The sequence below is a fragment of the Schistocerca gregaria genome, chromosome X (assembly GCF_023897955.1).
Source record: "Schistocerca gregaria isolate iqSchGreg1 chromosome X, iqSchGreg1.2, whole genome shotgun sequence".
In the NCBI taxonomy this organism is placed as follows: domain Eukaryota; kingdom Metazoa; phylum Arthropoda; class Insecta; order Orthoptera; family Acrididae; genus Schistocerca; species Schistocerca gregaria.
In genome coordinates this window covers 764485291-764506856 of record NC_064931.1, presented here as the reverse complement: position 1 = coordinate 764506856, position 21566 = coordinate 764485291, and the positions used below count along the sequence as shown (strand labels likewise).

Sequence of the window (21566 nt, the reverse complement as noted above, 5' to 3'; positions counted from 1 at the left end):
CTGTCTAACCTCCTATTTCAGTTATGTTACACCTTGTATCTAAAAAGTTGAGAATGTCTATTTACTGTACTAACAGATGTAAACATCATTATACTTGCCAGTTAGAAGTTAAGATACATCTTCCCTTACACTTAATCTTAAAATGCTCACAAGGCAACATAAAGAAACTCACTTCTTGCATACTTTCTTTGTGCATGATGGGTGTACATGAGGATGCAGATAATGATGGCAGGATCATTTTAAAACCAGTTTGACACTCATCATGTCCGTTACATTTTCAAAAGAAATTATTTGAAAATACAGTTCATTTTAATTCCATATGCTAAGAAACAAACCTATTTTTACCTACACTCGCCATAATTCTGTGGTACAAGTTAATTGTAGTCTAAATATAAAATTAATGGGAATCCAGGGAATAATAATAACTACGACATTTTACTACTACTACTACTACTACTACTACTATTATTATTATTATTATTATTATTATTGCCACAAAGCTCACCAAAACTCAAATTACTCTTCTTGAGAGCATCTTAAGAAGTGGTCAGCCCAGCAAGAACCAGCAGTATTCTACTTTCAGCAACCTTTAACTTATACTTTCATTTTGTGTATACTGTGTAACAGCTCACAGACCTATGCTATCCTGGCAGCTTATGGACATGTGGTGTAGTAGTAGTAGTAGTAGTAGTAGTAGTAGTAACTAAATAAACATGTTCTTTATATTTTTATTACTATGTACACTGATGCAACCTTCTGAACACTGTCTTTTTGACAAAGTGTTATTTTTCTTAGCTATAACTTTTTTTGTCTTCATTCTGCTTTGGATCAGGGTTAGCATGGTTAGTTTAAGAGGCAGCCAGATGCCTTTCTGTTGTCACCTTGTTACATCACTCCCTTCCCCAATCTCGCCTCTGGGATGCACTCTGTGCATTATTTCCAAGTCAGTAAGACCCCCAATTGAAAGGACCTGCTAAAAATAGGGAAAATAATCAAGTTGATTAAAAGATCACATGGAACAAGTTGCTAGAAAAGCAGGCAAAGTGTCGCCCAAATATAGGCAAGAGGCTAGCTCTGTCATATTTGTTGCTTGGTATTCTTAATTTCTACCTAAATTTTGAGTTACAGCATATGTATGCCACTACGATATATTGCAAAAATGAGACATTTATGAAGAATTCTTTTATAAATTAAAAAAAGGATGAGTTGAATATTCTTGAATGACATTTTTTTCCCCTTTTCCTTAGGCACTATTATTCCTTTTGGTATGTTACAATGTGTACTTGGAGAGCTTTACAAAACCTCACCATTTAGACAGGGTGTGAGCAGTATAGATAATAGTCAATTGTTCTATGTAAACAAAATGTTTTATGTTCTAAAAATTATGCAGTCATGGTGGTAGGTGGTATCAGGATGCTGGTATTGTAGATTGAGTGAGGTTTCTATGGACATGTTTAGTCTGTAGAAAACACACTGAATGAAATTACCAAATAAGCAACAACCAGTTGCAAAATCATGTTTCATTTATTCACTTTTGCAATCGATTTCAACTGATTAATAGCTATCATCGGTGCTACAAATAAAAGAATAAAAATAATTAATAACAGTGACCAAATGAATAAATGTGCACAAAGCAACGCAAAACCGATTAAATGTATGTAGATGCATTAAACCATTTAAAATGCTCATACAAATTTACCTTTCAATGAATATGTGCCCTGAGTAGTAATAGTGTCTTAAGCAGAGGTCAAACATAAAGTGATACATCAAGAATTGACTATGACATGAGAAACCATAAGGGGGCGCTGCAAAGCAAACCCACCCTCTATGCGAAAAGATACAGCTAAAATAAAAATGATAAGAAATGACATACAAAATGAGGTAAAATATAATGATATAATACTATAATATTTACATAAAATGGATATATTGACAGATTTTGTCAACCACATAGTGCAGTTATATGTGCCAAAAAGTGATTGTACAAATTAGTAAAAAGGAACAAAACATAGATGAGAACCACACCATAGAAAATTTTTTTAAAAAATTCTTTATCATATTATTGAAGAGCAAAAGTTAATCATAATGCCAAAACGTAAAACGGTGTTGGCATCCATCTAGTGTACAGTTAATGATATTCAGGAAGATCGGATTTTTTCCGGCAGATGGTGCCACATTACTGAATACACATGTAATGTAAACTACGTTGAGATAAAAATAAAAAAATTACAGACACGGACAAAACAAACATATTAAGGAAACAGGACACAATGCAAAAATAAAGTGCTATCATTCAGCCCACCCTAATCAGCATAAAATGGCGTTTTTCATGTTTGCATTTAATCAAGTTTTCTGTACCCCACTTTCTGAAGAGGATCGTAAAACTGAGTTAGATATTATTTTTTTCATACCTAAATCTAGTGATTATCCACTACCATTTTCTTCAAAAAAATTATGAAAAATTTGCCAAAAAATATAAAGACATGGGAGCAAATGAAGTAATTGTAGGGGAAAATGAAACAATGAAATATTCCTTTGCCATACTAAGGGGCAGTTAGTATTAATGTTGAAGCTGTTTTTAGGAAACTCAAGGTTAAGATTGCTTTTTCAACTAAGAATAATTTGGGACAAATTTTAGATTATGGCGTAGATAAAGTAAAAGTTTTACACCATTCGGGGGTTTACAGAATACTTTGTCCTAGCTGTAAAGCATGTTACGTAGGTCAGACTGGACGGAAAATTGAAACTAGATTTGCTGAACATGTCACTGTTGACAGAAAGGACGCTGCTGATAGGTCAAATTTTGCAGCCCACATTATTAATAGTGGATGTGAACTTCCTCGAATTGAGATGCATGTGAGGTTATTACATAGAGCGAAAAGGAAATTATCTTGATTTGTTACAGGATATGGAGATCTTAAATCATCATAGATCAGCTAGCGTGTGCCTTCTCAATGAGCAGGTGATAGTGAAGGGAGTTCATTTTTGGGAGCTCTTTGCTGAGAATTTGCTTGATGGGAATGGACATTAATAGGACAAAGAAAGACGAGAGGGGGGGTGGAGGAGGGAAGAGTGAAAAGAGGGGGTGGGGGGGGGGAGATAAATATATTGGTGATATGAATGATGTTATTGTGACCAAGTTTGCGTTGACACCCTTTAATTGGGCTTTCACCGTCCTGTCGGCTCCTCCAACAGACATATGGTGTAGATTTATGCCTCATGTTACACAAGCACACCGTAAGAGCCCCTAAGAGTTCTCAATTCACCCTATCGAGCCTGTGTTAATTTTTCCATGTACAAAGTGTGCTAGCACTTTATTCTTGCATTTTGTCTTGTTTCTTTAATACGTTTGTTTTGTTCGTGTCCGTAATTTTCTTATTTCAACTTAGTTTACATTACATGTGTATTCAGTAATGTGGCGCCGTCTACCAAAAAAAATCTGATCTTCCTGAATATCATTAGCTGTACGCTAGATGGATGCCAACACCATTTTACATTTTGGCATTAAGATTAACTTTTGCTTTTCGATAATATGATAATGAATTAAAAAAAAAAAATATTCGAAAGTTTAAAATTTTTTTTCTTTGGTGTGCTTCTCATCTATGTTTTGTTCCTTTTTACTAATTTGTGCAATTGCTTTTTGGCGTATATAATTGTACTATGTGGTTGATAAAATCTTTGTCACTATATCCATTTTATGTAAATATTTTAATATTATATCATTATATTTTACCTCATTTTGTGTGTCTTAGCTGTATCTTTTCACATAGAGGGTGGGTTTGCTTTGCAGGGCCCCCTTATGGTTTCTTGCTGTCATAGTCAATTCTCAATGTATCACTTTGTTTGACGTCTGCTTAAGACACTATTACTACTCAGGGCACATATTCGTTGAAAGGTAAATTTGTATGAGCATTTTAAATGGTTTAATGTGTCTACATACATTTAACTGGTTTTACATTGCTTTGTCACTGTTGTTAATTATTTTTATTTTTACTCTTGTATTTGTACCACTGATGATGGCTGTTAATCAGTTGAAATAGATTGCAAAAGTGAATAAATAAAACGTGATTTTGCGACTGGTTGCTGCTTATTTGGTAACTTTATGGTTTACGGTCACTACACAACTTAAGAACCACATGGAGCCCACCATTCATAAACTCTGAATGTCAAAATCAGTTACTATAAACATGTCTGTTGATACAACTTAACACTTTATAAATTAGAAGTTGACAGAATATTCTGTAAAGGCGAGGTGATGTAAATAATAGAGCAAAAATTTTACTTATTTGAGTGAATGTTTGTCATTTTGATTTATTTATGGAAACAAAATAACCACTAGGAGAGAGACACCTGTGATCTCTTCCAATTTCATCTCGTATCATGCTTATAGTGGCATGTACTTCATGACAGTTGTCAAGGCACATATCTCAATCATAACATCTTATGTAGTTACTTTAATTATGTGTGTAACTTTGTAAATATGCATGTAGTGGAATCGTGGATAGTGCCAGAACAGTGTATCAATGGCTGTTGTGGACATGTGGGAGGCTAAAGCAGATCCAGTGGTTGTGATGGAGGTATCCCTTAAGAGTATTTTTCACTCACCAAGTGAAGGAATATAGTCAATGCATAACAAACTTATTATATTAATCCAGAAGCATTCTTATTGTTGAGGAATATTACTATTGTTGTTCCATAAGTATAATGGTAGAGATGGATTGGGAAAAGATAGGATTTGTGATCGGTGTGTACCCAGATGGGTCATTTTTCTTGGTATCGTAGCAGTTATTGATACGCATTGAAATTTTGAAGCCATATTATTCTTACACATGTATGCAGTGCCCTGTGTGCATGAGTTTTGTTTTGTTGTGGTCTGATGTTCCACAGCAGCAAGAATCACTGCTCAAGTAATGTGTGTTTCAGGACAATGGCATCGAGTTCTGTGAGTCAAGAAGACCTTGAAAATGATTTTGAATTGTCTTCCCGGCGTTCACGCATCAGGACAGCAAGGGCCCGTACTGTTAACCCTCCAGCAAGACTCGGTGTGTGATTTTGAATAATTTATTTTGTCACATATGCTTGTAATCTAAAGAGACATTTATAAAGTCTTTACTGCTTTAGTTATTAGTGATAGTAATGTTTTAGTTTTTACAACATACCTTTTTGCTTTTCTTCACAACTGGCAGCATTATTGTTGCCTACATAGGGCCTGTACTATGGATTGTTGTTTGTTTCTGAACGAAAATAAGGCAAGTAAGCTGAATGTTCTTGTGTATGCATGTGCGCCGGTTACAGCTTGATGGTTTTTGAATTATTTTTTTGTAAGGAAGTATTGTGTGAAGCTTTTAATTTTGGAGAATGCGGTATGTTGCATATGCCCTATGAATGTTGATAATTAACTGTTTATAAAAAGCATGGTGAAATTTAAAATGCAGATTTCACTATGACTTCAGATCCAAGCCAGCAACAAAAATGGCGGGGGATCACATTTCACTTTCTCAAGACTCCAAATTTAAATTTACAGTTTGTGACTTTAAATATATTTTGTAATTTTTGTTAATGACCATATTTTATTTTTTTAGTTCAAATATGACTTTAGGTGCTGGACCAAGCATCAACCCTTCATGAGTCACTGATGATGTAAAACTTGTCTTGTATCATTAGTAGGGCTTCTCGAGGCAACAAAAATGATTTTCAATATTTTGCATAATTATTGACCAAATTTAAAAATTTAAAATGATGTCCTAATCTTTGCATTAAGATATAGTCTTATGTTAAAAGCTGAACACGGTACAGCAAGTATTACAGTTAGAAATTTGTGTGTTTGTCTTGATACAGTGTGACTGACAGCACGCAAATACCCAGCCATATTCATCCAGTATGTGAGAATGAGAGCACTTATCAACTTCCGACAAACATGAGTCAGGATTTCAAACCTTTACAAAACTACTTCTTTCTAATACCCTGCTGCAAAGTGATGAAAGGAAAAAATGATTTCTCCATTTTCACTGGTCATGCAGTAAAACTTTAGCATCAGGCATGACTTTTTAGTTTATTACGTCTTTGTTACCAACACAGTTTGCAGGCAGTATAGACATTCACCATTGAATGTACCTGAAAAATTATCATTGTACAACACCCAGTTCAAGAGACACAATGTCATAAACATTGAAATGCAAGAAAAACCAGGTTTCGCTTAAAATAGAGTACAGATTACCCAGACTATATTCATCTAGTGTTTCATGATGATAATATTTAGTGACTTTAAACTTTAAGCACAATTTCAGACCTTTCCAAAACTTCCTCTTACTTACGCGCTTAGTCAGATATCTAACATGTTAACTCATTTGTAAAGTAATCAGACATATGAAGTTGTTTTATACATGGGAGTATGATTCTTTAAAGAAACAGGGGTTTATGGTGGAGCTCTAAATCACTTCCAGTTACTTAAAATATTTGTGCTGCAGATCTAATCTAACATGAGTTTTTGTGCTCTGTTTGTGCTGTCTTACACTAGCTTCATTGTACTAATTTGTGGCAAAACTGTGTATAGTTTCTGTATCTTCCAGTACTGTACAAAGGGTACAGCATAATGATGGAAAAGATATTGATTTCTGACATATTACTATTTGTGTTCATTTCAATATCATTCATAAATTGTCAATGTTTGTGTAATTCGTGTTGCTACAGTGTTGGGAGAGGTCATAACTGCATTTGATCTTCCTGTAAGAGATATTTATTGTAGCTTTTCTAGCGAGAAAATGTTGTTCATCACCCAGCAGTAGCCACACTGTAAACTTTTCATGATGATCACAAACTCAAGCTTGATGAATGTTGTTATAGAACTGTGAAACACTAATCCATAGGAAAAATGACCTACTGTCTGGTCATGAAGTTGTAATTGACTTAAGTTTTGTTTTTAATTTTTAATTTTTTGCAACACTGTCAGATCAGCATTTTGTGTTGTAATCATTTCAAATAAGCCAGTTGTCATCTTCCAACTAAAGGCACATACTGAAATGGCTTCAGTATTGTTGACATCACAATAAAAACTGCTTACAGCCTGTGCCTTTAGTCTGGAAATGATACCTGGCTGCTTGAAACCAGTTGCAGCATTGTGAAATACTATTCTGATTGTGTCATAAAAACATATAAAAAATAAAAAGCACTAATCCCATAGTTAGTTAGAAACCAGTGAAGTTAGCCAATATGTACGCTTTCGAATTTGCAGACCACAGTTTGAGAATCATTAATTTAGCGTATTAGAGACTTCATCTTGTTGGACCTGTAGTTCAAACATCTCATGATTTGTAGGATGATATGATACTAATAAAGTGTTGTCAGCCTGAAATTTGGTTTTCAAATTCCATATGGTTTTCTAGGCAAAGTACTGTTGAAGAAGGAATGCTGCTGTCGTTCTGACATGAAAACTGTGATCAGTTGTCTAGGAAGCAATAATAGTGCTTTAAAGCTTACACAACAGTTTTCAGATTCACAAAGCACTGCCAGAGATGAAAGCCAAGCAGGGTGCTTGGGGTGGCGAAGGGGAAGGGGAGGAGGGAGGGAATGAATCAGTGATGAAAACAAGACTACTATGGTTTTAATCAATTTTGTTACATCCATGAGGGCTTGCTGAAAAGTAATGCTTTCAATTTTTTGTGATATTTCATAAAGCTTTTTAAATAAAACAAATTTATTAACATTTTAAATCTTCATTCTCCATGTCTACATATTTATTTCTTAATAAAACAGAAAGAAACTTCCACATGGGAAAAATATATTAAAAACAAAGATTCCAAGACTTACCAAGCGGGAAAGCGCTGGCAGACAGGCACATGAACAAAACACACAAACACACACACAGAATTACGAGCTTTCGCAACTGGCAGTTGCTTCATCAGGAAAGAGGGAAGGAGAGGGAAAAATGAAAGGATGTGGGTTTTAAGGGAGAGGGTAAGGAGTCATTCCAATCCCGGGAGCGGAAAGACTTCCCTTAGGGGAAAAAAAGGACAGGTGTACACTCGCGCGCGCACACACACACACACACACACACACACACACACACACACACACACACACACACACACACACACATATCCATCCGCACATACACAGACACAAGCAGACATATTTGAAATATGTCTGCTTGTGTCTGTGTCTGTGTATGTGCGGATGGATATGTGTGTGTGTGTGTGCGAGTGTACACCTGTCCTTTTTTTCCCCTAAGGGAAGTCTTTCCGCTCCTGGGATTGGAATGACTCCTTACCCTCTCACTTAAAACCCACATCCTTTCATTTTTCCCTCTCCTTCCCTCTTTCCTGACGAAGCAACTGCCAGTTGCGAAAGCTCGTAATTCTGTGTGTGTGTGTTTGTGTGTTTTGTTCATGTGCCTGTCTGCCAGCACTTTCCCGCTTGGTAAGTCTTGGAATCTTTGTTTTTAATATATTTATTTCTTAACGTAGTCACCCTGGCGACGAACACTTCTCGCCCAGTGAGATAAGTTTCTTGATACTGTCACTCCCGAATGTTTGACTTTATTGATGGTGCCCCCCCCCCCCCCCCCCCTCCATTTCCATTTGCACGTCTTCATCACTATCAAAGTGACGTCCTCGAAAGTATTGATTAGCGACTCCATGGAGTGTCCTGTGCACCACGACCAGATAATGGACATACTTGGAAGGAGAGACAGCGTTGATCGTATTTTGTTGTTTTATTAACCGCAAAATCGATTTTTGGTCACTTAGTGACCATCCTCAGTGCTGTAATATACAATTTACATTGGTAGGCACCGCTGTCAACAAGCTCTAAGCTTTTGCGGTTAATAAAACAACAAAATACGACCAACGCTGTCTCTCCTTCCAAGTATGTCCTCGAAGGTGTTCTTGAAGTTTGGAAGACAAATGAAAATCTGATGGGGCCAAATAGGGACTACATGTAGGATGATCGATGATAGTGAACTTCAGGTGTCAGATTGTTGCAGATGTTGCAGTGCTTGTATGTGGTCTGGCGTTATCATGCTGAAGGAGAGGGTGCTCCAAGTGTGGACAAACTCTTGAATTCAAAACTGTATCACAGCTTGCTGTCTCTCGCAGCGGTTCTAGGCGTGCAGTCCGGAACCGTGCGACTGCTACGGTCACAGGTTCGAATCCTGCCTCGAGCATGGATGTGTGTGATGTCCTTAGGTTAGTTAGGTTTAAGTAGTTCTAAGTTCTAGGGGACTAATGACCATTTTTTTGTCTCTCGCACACTGTCACATTTAATTTACATACCACTGTGTTACATGCAAAAATTGAGCCCTCTATTAGTAGAGGGCTGCAAATTGGTAGAGTTCAAGAATAAAGCTGTTAATAACATTAGTTTTATCTGAAAAGTTTTAAGAGTTTTCACATTAAAAATTCAGAGACATTACTTTCCAGCCCACCCTCACACATCTGTACTTTATAAGCAATCTTATGGTGCACTTGGTATTTTGTCATTAATATGGCAACTTTCAGGAGGAGCTGCAGTAAGATGCTCTCTGTAAAACTGATTTATAAGACAGTATTAAGTATCTAGGCCATTTTATGTTTTAGCCTCCCAGTGGCACCACCTCATTTTAGACACCTTCAGCGCTGACAGGATGATTTTTGTGCCTCAGTGACACAAAGGGCCATAACAGCGGTAGCACATCTACTAGTAGGGTCATCAAAGCTGGACGGGTTTCAGCAGAGGGATGCCGTGAAAAGTGTCTCACAAGTTAGGGCTTGGAGAGCTGTGTGTTTCCCAGGGAGCTCTGCTAGCAATGGTAGTGTGTGGATAGGCCACCCTGTGTTTCCCGAGGTGGGGACAGTCCAGTGCCATGAGACCCCTTCTACTCTAAACTCGAGGCATGCTTCAGGGACCATTATTAGACATGATGGTGGAATATTGTGTGTTACAGAGAAAAGGGGGGGGGAGGGGAGGGGCTTAACTTCACTGCCTGGAGCATGAGCAAGGCACACACCTCTGAAGGAAAAAAGAAAGAAAAAGTCCTCAACCTCAAGGTGTGCTATGTGTTTATAAGATGAATGGCTTTTGAGATTAGTCTCCAGTGGGTACTCTCTGGGCCATTTCAAACTGACTATCTGATCTTTTGAAATCAAAGGCCTATCCTGTTAGTTAAGAGTTGTATAACACTCTTAACTTTTGTAAGGGTATGGTTTCCTAGAGATCAACCGTGAGGAGGTAAGATACCAATAAATAATGTGTCACAGAATTGCGTAACTGTATGGGGAAAGCCAGTGGCACGTTGGAAAAAGACTAAAATGTTGGAATAAATGTTCACCACTTCAGCATTACTTGAACATATTCCTGCAGACTACATCGGTCTTAAAGTTAAACTACGTTTTACCAACCCAGCGCTATGCTTCAAATGTCAAAGATTTGGCGGCATGTAACAAGTGGGCTAGAATTGGAAATTGTGGAGGCTCAGTTAACAAATTGGACAACTCTTGTACACTTCCTCTGAAATGTATAACCTGCTCCAGGGATGATGCAGTATGGGGCAGGACATTTATCGTTATAACAAGAAAAGAAAAATTTAGGAGTTAGAGGCACATACCCTATGGCGAAGCTAAAAAAGCTTTAAAAGCTATGTGATCTCCGGTGTTCACTACTTGCAAATTGGCCTTTATGAAGTCAGTTGCTGAATGTGATGTCTCCACACAAACCCAGACTACAGTTTCAAGCGAAAGTACATGCAGTTGTCAGTGTACATGTCGGGGAAGGGGGAAGCTAGACTCAAACCTGAAATCTTTCAGAAGCCGTCGACGACGATGGACTTGGAACCTCAAGCTAATATCACTGCTCACCATCAGAAGCCCACTAAACTGTCCCCTCTATCCATGCAAGCAACCCCTCCCTTAAGTAAGGAGAAAGATGTTTGAAGTTGAAGTGGCAGCTAAACCATTGTGTCAGCGAGCAGTCTCCCTTTCTGGTAGTTTCTTTACTGTCAACGATATTGGTATCCATATGGAGACCCAGGCACTGTCGAATGTTCCCTCTGACCTCTTGAGTAAATCACCACTGCCAAGGGTCAACAACAAGGACATGGGCACGGACAAGGACAACCATCGCTAATCAATGGCTCCCACATGGACTTCCATATTGCAGTGGAACTTGAATGGGTACAAATCACATTTGGGAAAATTACAGCTGCTGCATCTGCTTACAAGAAACTCATTTTAAAGTCACAGACATGCCTGTATTAAGGGGCTACCACCTCTACAGATGCCACTCCTCTTCTTTCCCTCTTAACACAGCCATGCAGGCAGTAGCAGTGGAAGTTCTCACACCAGTTAAAATCACTGTGTATTGTTTACATCTTCCATCTCATGATCCATTGGATGCAGATGCACTGACAGAACTCCCTTGCACATTACTCCACCCATTCCTCCTCATGAGGGATTTCAATGCACACAATGTTCTGTAGGGTTCGGCTACCACATGTCAGAGATTGAATTATCAATTGCCTTGGTCAGATGACACACTTTTCTACAGCTACTGGGACCTTTTCAGCTATTGACCTTTATTTTTGCTCCCCAGGTATTGCAGACTTGGTCCAGTGGAAAATGGCCAGATTTGAATTCTAGTGATAACTTTCTAGTGTTGATTCATCTGCTGACTCAGACGGTGGTCAATGGGAGGCCATCTTCGATGATGGCCTGTCTCTTTGTGGAATGATGAATGTCATTAGGTAATCAAGCCAAGTGTGCAATTTTGTGGGAATTCAAACAACATCCATTTGCAGAAAACCTTTGTACCTTCAGATCTGTGAGAGCACAGGCGAGGCAAGTGTTTTAGCTGAACACTTCGTCACTGTGTCATCCAGACTATCTCCTGCCTTCTAGGTGTTATGTAGCACTGTGAAGATGAGGTGGCTCTGCTTCTTCTTGTCTAATGAGGTGGTCTAAAATATTTCATTCTCCATGCGGGAATTGGGATCAGTTCTGTATGTGGTAAGACACACTGCTCCAGGACAAGATCAGGCTAATTATGCCATGCTTAGTCAATAGTGGCCTGGAGCCAAAGGCAAGTGCCTATCTTATTTCGATCAGATCTGGTTTGATGGACAATACCCCACAACTTGGAAGGAGGTAATAGTAATTTCATTATGGAAACCAGGCAAGGATCATATTGATCATGAGAGTGTATAGCCCTTACCAGTTGTGTGGGTAAGACTCTAGAGAGCATACTCAACTGCCATCTTGTCTGGCTCATCGAATTCTGAGGTAATCTAAGCTGCTCCCAGTGTGGTTTCAGGCACTACTGTTCTGCCCTTGACTTCTTTATTCTATGGGAGACTGTGATATAGGATTCCTTCTTACACCAAAAGCAATTTGGTTGGTGTGGTTTTTCACCTGCAAAAAGATACACCATCACTTTGGAGGTATGGAGGTAAAACATCCTTCACCAACTTCATGAATGGGGGCTACATGGATGTCTGCTACTTATTATCCTGCCACTTCGTATCCTGTTCTTCCTCATGGAAAGATGCTTTTGATAATGCAATGGTGATGCCTCGTCTGACTGCTATGTTGAAGAGAAATGGGGGTGCTCCAAGGCAGTGTACTGTGTCACACAGTAATTGTTGTCAATGGCATCTCCTCAGCAGTCATTTAACAGGGTTAATACTTTTTGTCTGTGAATGACTTTGGAGTCTTCTAATCTTTCTCCAGTCTTAAGACAACTACAGCTGATCACGATGAGGCTGGAAGCTTGGGTTAATAAAACAGGTTCTAAGTTCTCACAAGAGAAGACTGCATTTGTCAATTTTTATGGTGCTCACTGAAGTTTTAACATTTTAAGGACAATGTGTGCTTTTAGTGCCTACTGTTTGACTCTAAGTTAACTTGGCTCCTGCACCTGAAGCCCCTGTAAATAAAGGGCTTCAAATTGTTAATATTTTAAAATGCTTCGGCATAAAGGTGTTGGACACTGACAAGTCCCACCTTCTGCAATTTTATGGGGTGTTTGTCAGATCATGATTAGATTCTGGCAGCATTGTTTATGGATCTGTCCATACTTACTGCCTTGGTTTGTTAGCCACTGTCCACCATGAGGGCAACCAGGTATCAGCTGCAGCCTTTTGGACCCCCCAGTTCAGAGTCTTATCTGCAGAGGCTGGTGAACCACCACTCTGGATTTGGTGGCGTCTTCCTCTGATTTGGCAGGTGCTGAGAATCTTGATTTCACTCCATTCGTTAGCATTTACAGAGGCAATCTATCTGAACTTTAAGTGACTGTTCAGGAACTGGTCCCATGTGTCCAAGTCATTCACAATACTTGTTACTGACTGTGTCAAGGATCTCAATAAATCGGACATCAGAATTCAAGCCAGGAATAGAACAAATTGCCACCTTGCATCTTCAGAGGTCGAAAGTGATTATAAGCATGACTCAGTACAAGAAAATTTGTACCTCAAAATACATTTTTACAATTCTGTTTTGTTCAGTTTAAAGTATGTACCACATTTTTATAGCTGTTTGTATGGGTGGATCCAGCAATAGAATTCCCTCTGTTGTTGAACTGTTTTCCCTGATAGATTTTTCAAAGTATGCCTGCTGGAGCAATTTACAAATTATGTATAGAGTTTATGGCATTATGACTGCTATGGAGTGGATTCACAAGCATCACTGTACAATGTTTCTCATCTGTTTCGACCCCCATAGTGTGTGCTAGAAGCAGGTGGCCAAATATATCCATTAGACCAGTTGATTCAGCTCATCCACGATACCTTACCGTGGCTTCAACACTGTTGCAAGGAGGCGGTCTTTGGCTGGGTACATGGACACAATGCGGTACAAGGAAACGACACATCCAACAAAGAAGGATGTCGTGATTGTGTTTTAAGTCAATGTGCTATCCCGTTAAATGCTGCCATCTCATTATCTGACAGATGACTCGAGCAATGTTTCAGTGCTAGTTTGACAGCCCTACTTTCAAGATGACTTTGTGTGTCCTGACTGTGAATTCAAAGCCCTGTAGGATCTGTTTCTTTTTTCTCAGATTGCTAAATGGGATTTTATTTTCAAATTTTTGGAGTGCTTAGTGCATTTCCCTGCCTGCAGTAATTTTGACTTCATACAACTCTTCTCAGTATAGCATTAGCTCCTTCGATATATTTACTTTTTTTTTTTTTTTTTTCTCCCATCATCATCCAAAGTGCGTTGTAAAATACTCAAATTGTTCAAATTGTAACCATTAATATCAAACAGTTTCATCCCCAGAGACAAGTATTTGATATTGACTGACCAAGTGATCTGCACTCTAAATATTTTGCCCATAAAAAATGGCATTATGAGGGCTACGACTGTTGATAAATATAAATAAAACAAGTTTTTTACCTCGCTATAGATAAGTGACTGGTTGGTTGGTTGATTGGGGGAAGGGTACCAAACAGTGAGGTCGTCATTGCAATCGGATCAGGGAAGGATGGAGAAGGAAGTCGGCTATGCCTTTTCACAGTAACCATTCTGGCATTTACCTGAAGGAATTTATGGGAATCACAGAAAACCTAAATTAGGATGGCCAGAGGTGGGTTTGAACTGTTGTCTTGCCGAATGGGTGACTGATGGAGAAAACAGTGTCATTTATAAATCTACAATCAGCTTCTTGTTTTACTAACCGGTCAGAAATATTTTTCTACATTTATTAACATTAATTTATTGCATGTGTTAATGCACACTATTGCAGCCTTAAGATTGCCATTTCCCTTTCTGTGTTAACTATATGATCAATAGTTCAGACCTGTTTATTACAAGGAGATATGGGGTGTCAAATGGTTGGCCAATGCCCTCATCAGGCCTAAGTATATTCCACAATTCTTCTGTCAATATGGGTTTGATGTTGGGGGCTTGATAAAAATTTGCCAAAGCAATTAGAGGTTAAGGCAATATGTGTGTTATGTGAAGAAGAGCTTTAAATTTACTCTTCACTTCACTTAGTCAGATTTATTTTCAGATACAGTTCAATGTTTTGGAATATCTTCAAGTACACACTTTTAAATTTTTTTGTAAAAAGCATTTTGCGAACAAAGGGACCATTTTTGCACCATTGGAATGGCTTTGAAACAAGTAGCACAAGTATAATTAACTGTCCTCTAAAATGACGAGTTGACAACATCAACAGTCAACGGCACTGAAGAGATATTAACTTGGGCTTTACATCAAAATGGACACCAGCACCAAACTGATGATTCTTGGAACTTTAGTACTTGAGCATGCTTCACTTACTAGTCGCATAGCTAGTTGATTTGTCCAAGTGACCTGAATAATCTTTTCCCTCTTATGTGAGATGATTCAATACGTAGTCTAAATCGGTTGAAGTGAATGTTGGAATTATTTCTTAAACAGATCATGGCCACTTATTTTTATATCTGAGCCAATGATCCATTTTACCAAGTGACGTGGCTCAGAGGAAAGACACTTGTATGTGGAAGGATGACATTTTAAATCCCTGTCTAGCCGCTCATGTTTTCCATGATTTCCATAAATTGCTTAAGTCAAATACTGGGATGGTTTTATTGGAAGGGCACAGCTGATTTGCTCCCTCATCCTTCCCCAATCAGAGTTGTTTCCTCCATCTGTAATGATATCATTATTGAAAGGACCTAAAATACTAATCTTCCATCCTTTCATAATAGGTTTCTCAAGAATGAAATGTTGAAACTCTAACCTTCCTTCCCAGTCCCCACTGTCCCCCAATATCTTCATTTAGTAATGTAAAATATTGTTGGTTCACCTTAGTTAAAGCTTTTTTAATAAACTAGAAGTTTTACATAATGGTTGATATCACTTACTTTACTGATACTTTGTCAGACACAAATGCTGAGGATGTCATTTGCCGAAAGCCATATCATACAGGTGAGACTCTTAGAACATACTTTACCCAGGTATGGAATTTAGCAGTTGAATCATAGGTTCCTGTAATCAACAGCATAAGAAACAAATGTAAGCTGAGTGCATCATAAATGTCTCTTTAAGTGAACTCATCAGATGTGAGAAAAGATCATACCTTGTAACTGTTTGCTAAGATAATTGGCTGTCAGCCAGAATTTTAAGTTGGATATTTTTATCTTCCCAACCTACCTCCCACAAACCTTAGTTTCCGAATAAAAAACTATTTTGGTCAGCACATGAGTTGAATGTATTTGATAATATTAAACTTTGAACAGAGTTTGTGATCTGTTAACCATTCCACAGAAGACAGGTAAAGCATAATTACTGTGGTAAATGTTGACATACTTTTTTGCACAAATCTTACCTATAAGATCAGACTTTTGACACAAAGTACCATTTTTTTAACATACAAAAAGTGTAACCCATGTGAAGATAATATGAAACAAGAACTTCACAATCAAATATGAAACTGAAGTACCTAGATGTGGCATATTATATGCCAGGTTCAGCAGCTTACCTTCCCTCTTAAAAGATCAGCATCACTGAGCTATAGATTTTGGGAGAGAACCATATGTGTTGTATCTTTTGTGAAGAACTTTGTTTTTAGCTGTAACTGTATACTTGCAAAAAGTTTCAGACTAGCTATTGAAAAGTTCGTCGTAAGGCCTCAGTTGATCCTGCAACTTTATCTGCATTTAAGAGGATCTAGACATTTATCAGCACTTCACATTTCTTAAAAACACAAAATCATACCATAATTCTGTTCCACGTGTAGCTGCAAGTCCCATCCACCACAATAGTGACATCTATTTTGTTTGGCAGTTGCAAAGAGAATCTCTTAATAATGAATTTAACACCTTAGTTCCATGTGTATCATGTTTGCAACAAAATTACCATCAGAATATCGAAATCCATCTTCATTCTCTGTATTTTTTATTGTACCTTACCCTCAGAGCACATTTCCATATATAAATCTGATGCTTATGCAGTTATTGGAGTAAAACTTGTATTAGTATTATTTTTCGTAGAATTATCATTACTGCCTCTTTAAATTGTGTAGACTTTATTTTTAACAGATATTTTCAAAAATGGAATAATTGCAGAGCTGTACTTCAATTGCAATTTTAGTGCTCTTCTGAAACCTTGAAACATGGTGAATATTTTTCGAAAAAGTAAAATAAAAACACTGAAAAGAAAGTCAGTAGAACATTTGTTAACAGAAATTCTACAAACACATGACAGTGATTTAATATGTTTCAAGAATTCATGTGCAGCAATTTTTGACTGTGTGTGTAATACTTTTTGAACAGTTATGTGATGATGACAGGCATTGGCAATAAAACATACAGAAATGAAACTGAGTTGTTTCATACTTGTCTGGGGTATCAAAGAATCTCGATCTCTCTATCTTTAAAGCACGCATGTTGGCATGTGTGGTTGTTACTTCGAAATTAATAAAGTTAAATGTGCACCTTTAAAGTTGCATTTCTTGCACACTGTTTCAGTGCTCACCTCCCATTGCATGTGTTGTAGAATTCAGTGTTATAAAAGATTGAACTGCTAATTGTTTTCCTTGTACTTGCTGTTAACAACTTTAATAAAAGTCAATTGTCTCTTGGTAGTGTAATTAAACCCAGTAACAAAGTCTGGAATTGAATGCTTGTGCATTTTTAACTAATAATAACTAACCTTTTGAGAAATGAAATTGTGCCCATAGCGTTAAATCGAGAAATATTTACTTGCAGCTGGAATCGTGAAAGGTAGTTCGTGCTTAAACTTGTAATGTTCGAATTATGTGTTTAATTATTCAGTTCCATGCTGCTGGAGCAAGCCCTGTGGAATTTGTCCAAGCTGTTGTCGAAATACAGTCCATGTCTACATTGGCAATCCAGCAGTTTTGTCTGGGTATGTTCCGTATAGTTACAAAATTGTTTTTGCAGTATCATACAGTTTGGTCTGTTTCAGTGGAACAAATGCTGCTCACCAAAGAAAGCTTAACTTGAAAATTCAGTATTGATAAATTGCCAAACCTGAAAAAGAAATATTAATGGCTTGGTTTGCCTCCCACTTCAGGATCTAAAATGATACATAAAGAACTCCAGTATGTGATCAATATTGTTTTGAGGTGCAAACTGATATACTCGGTTGTGTAACATAGTGGTATGATTGGGTAGTGGAAGTGTATTTGGTTTCCACAAACCAGGGAGAATCATTGTAGTAGTAATAATTCAACCAGTTGTCAAATGTACTAAAACTTAGTCAAAATGTAAAAAGACAGGACATGGCATAGCTAAAACATTGATACAGTCTCGGACAAAGAAGATATTTTCAAACCTGTACATGTTTGAAACTTACAAAATTGATATCAGTTTGATATGGCTGAAGTGATATCTATATGGCAATAAACTATACAAAACACGAACACAGCAAACATAAGGGTGTGTATGGTGTTAATGATATTCGTGTAACATAAATACCTTTCTTCTTGCAAAATGGCTCTTAATACAGCAACAGTGTGGGGACAGGGCTACAAGCACCATCACACCTTCCAGCAAGATTGCTAATGTGCTCTGTTCGGCTTAGGTTGTGTGTGTGTGTGTGTGTGTGTGTGTGTGGGGGGGGGGGGGGTGGGGGGGGGGTGTGTGGGGGGGGTGTGTGTGTGGGGGGGTGTGTGTGTGTGTGTGTGGGGGTGTGTGTGTGGGTGTGTGGGTGTGTGTGTGTGTGTGTGTGGGTGTGTGTGTGTGGGGGGGGGGTGGGGGTGTGGGGGGTGTGGGGGTGTGGGGGGTGTGGGGGTGTGTGTGTGTGGGGGTGTGTGGGGGTGTGTGTGGGGGGGTGTGTGTGTGCATTCTGGATGTGATTGGGGGGGGGGAGGGGAGGAGAGAGCTGTGTCACTCCATCTGCTGAATTACTGGCTGCTGAAGATGTTAGTCTGAGACAAAACCTAGATGGCTGACTGTTGTCTTGGAAGATGAGCTCTTCAAATTATACATCAGTGTAAACATGTACATGATAAGCACCAACTGTGTAATCTCCGTGTACTTGCATAGTAATCATTGTACATGGAAAGGCATGGTGGGCTGTTCTTCTGTGGGAATTCTTTGTACATTCATCACCAATTCGAGCAGTCTTATTTTGTGTGTAGGTAGTACGCAGTTGACTGTTGTTGTAAGTGATGAAAATGAATTGAACTGGAAGTGGTGCATATGGCAGATTTTTGTGTCATCACAATACTGACAGCATACTCATTGTTGGCGTCAGTTTTTTAAATGTTTCCTGAGTTAGTGACAGTTTGCACAGTTTCATTGATTGATGGGAACCTGTTATTTGGTAGAGAGTGTTTTTACTATATGAATCTTAGGCAGAAAGGAAATGGATGATCTCTCAGTGATTTAGAGAGACATCTAACGTAAATGACTGACCAGTTGAAGGTGGTTAATATGTATTAAGGATCCCATTAAACATTATGTAGCACGAAAATGCCAGATTACAGTAGCTGAATATATTGTAGGAACTGCACTTACCTCAGCAGCAGATTCTAGTATATCATTTGCATAGTGTGGTGTTAAGACATTTCCTTAACTGTAGTGTGGAAGTTAGTTTAGTTACCTTACACAGGTCTTGAAATTTATGGTAGCCATAGGATTTCGATGAAATCTGCTCTACTTTGTAAGAATAATTGGGGAACTCTGTGAAGGAGAAGTAGAAACTCAGATTTTGATAACTAATATTAATGAACAAGAGAGTTATGAAATGCTGCCAAAATGAATGGTATGGTGCTCAAGGCACAAGTTTTAATATTTCAGAGGTGCAGGATTTTAATTCCTGTGGTATGGTATCTAGTGTCAGTGAGACCTCAGATCATAACCTCCCTTTCCAGTACTAATACCCACTAGTGCTGTAGGCACCAGTTGGTAGACCAATGTCCTATAAAATTAGTATAAGGGACAGTCGGATAAAGACGAGACTAATGGAAAAAAAGTAAGTAAATTGTTTATTATTTCGAAAGTAATCACAGTAACCGTAAATTCAAGATCATGTTGTTGTTGTTGTTGTTGTTGTTGAGAAGGGACACTCAAATGAAAAAGATATATGGAAAACGGTGAACTGTTCATTATTTCAAAAGTAATTACCATAACTGTTACTATATTTATCCCACTGTGACACACGGCAGTCAGTGCCTTTATGGAAAAATGTTTGCTTGCCTACAAAACCATGATTATATCCAGGTGTGCAAATAAATGGCAATGAATGTCTTCCTTCAGCATACAAAATCTATGGAAATCGCATGGGGAGAGGTCAGGACTGTATGGATGCTGTATAAAGGCTTTCCAGCAAAACTTTTGCAGCATAGTGGCCCAGCTCGCATGTTGCCAAGGTAGCAAAAGTTTTGCTGGGAAGCCCTTTCACATCCTCCATACAGTCATAATCTCTCTTCAAGCAATTTCCGTATTTTCAGAGCCCTGAATAAAAATGTTCGTGGCTGTTGATTTGCTGCAGACAAAGAAGAGAAGCGTGCCCGGGTACAATTGTTTCCGTAAGCAACCGCAAACATTTTCCCATGAGGGCATTGACTATCTTGTCTCTCATTGGGATAAATGTATTAATGGTTATGGTGATTATTTTTGAAATAATAAATAGTTAACTTTTCCCCCATCTTCTCATTTTCATTTGATTGTCTGACAATGACACAATGATGAATGCGATTTTGAATTTATTCTAAGCCTAGAAACTCATTTCTGTTTTGCACAATGATCTTATGTAATTTTTTTACTAATGATGTTGGCACTTACAATTTTGTACTTTAGTAATTTGAGTGAGTGTAGTCCAGTTTGTTCTATATTTTTTTAGATCCAGGGGGTGGTGATGTTGAAGATGGAGGTGGAGGAGATGGGAAAACAGCAGACTCGCTAAATGTTAGTGGCAGTTTTCCAGCAGATCATGATGCTAGTCCTAAGCCTTTATCAAGAGCAAAGGAAAAAAGAATTAACAGATGTGTTCCTGTACGACAACCCATTACTGAACACGTTAACAGGTGATGATAATCAAATAGCAATATTGTTTCATTTTGTATGTGATAAAGAATGAAATTGTCTTTAAGTGCCTACAAAATCAAGGTTGGAATTTTTGTATGGTACTACTGGCTATGATTTTATTTAGGATTTTATGTTTTGGGTCCAATAAATATGGCAACTATTGCCAAGGAAGTAATCATTTAATAGTGTGAAGTTTGGTAGAGAAGTTAAAGTATTTAATTACTGTTCAGAATCGTGCTCCTTGTTTCATTACCTCCAGATTTGAAACAAATAATTAGATATTAACTGAGCCACATATTTAAAAATAAATTCTGTATTTCAGGGCAAACCACATGAACAAAGGGAAACAACAGCAACGTGACCGTAGAAAACTCCGTGAAAAGAGGCGCAGTACAGGAGTTGTTCATTTACCTTCAACAGAAGTAAGTTTTCTTAAAGAATACATATCTTAGAGCTACATCTGACTTCAGCTTTTTGCAGGATAATGTAATGTTCTTTAAGGAGTAAGAAAGATAGTGAGAATTACTTCCTACTATAGTTTTTTCATGGTGTCATGACCTTAACTGTAATGGGGAATATAAACACTAATGACAACAATTTTACTTGAACTAGCAAC

General features: G+C 37.9%; 1 protein-coding gene across 4 annotated transcripts in view; it reads left to right on the top strand.

Moving 5' to 3' along the window:
* The window catches only part of LOC126298408 (PRKC apoptosis WT1 regulator protein-like), a 52027-nt gene that overhangs the window by 8051 nt on the left and 22410 nt on the right, over positions 1-21566 (top strand). For 2 of the 4 annotated variants that reach the window (XM_049989727.1, XM_049989729.1), the window contains exons 2-4: positions 4924-5042; positions 20772-20949; positions 21273-21372. In XM_049989727.1, coding sequence (XP_049845684.1) covers positions 4928-5042; positions 20772-20949; positions 21273-21372 — 393 coding nt within the window. In that variant the 5' untranslated portion in view covers positions 4924-4927. Of the gene's footprint in view, positions 1-4923; positions 5043-20765; positions 20950-21272; positions 21373-21566 lie in introns of all 4 variants that reach the window. The other 2 variants (XM_049989726.1, XM_049989728.1) reach the window with 1 other exon arrangement.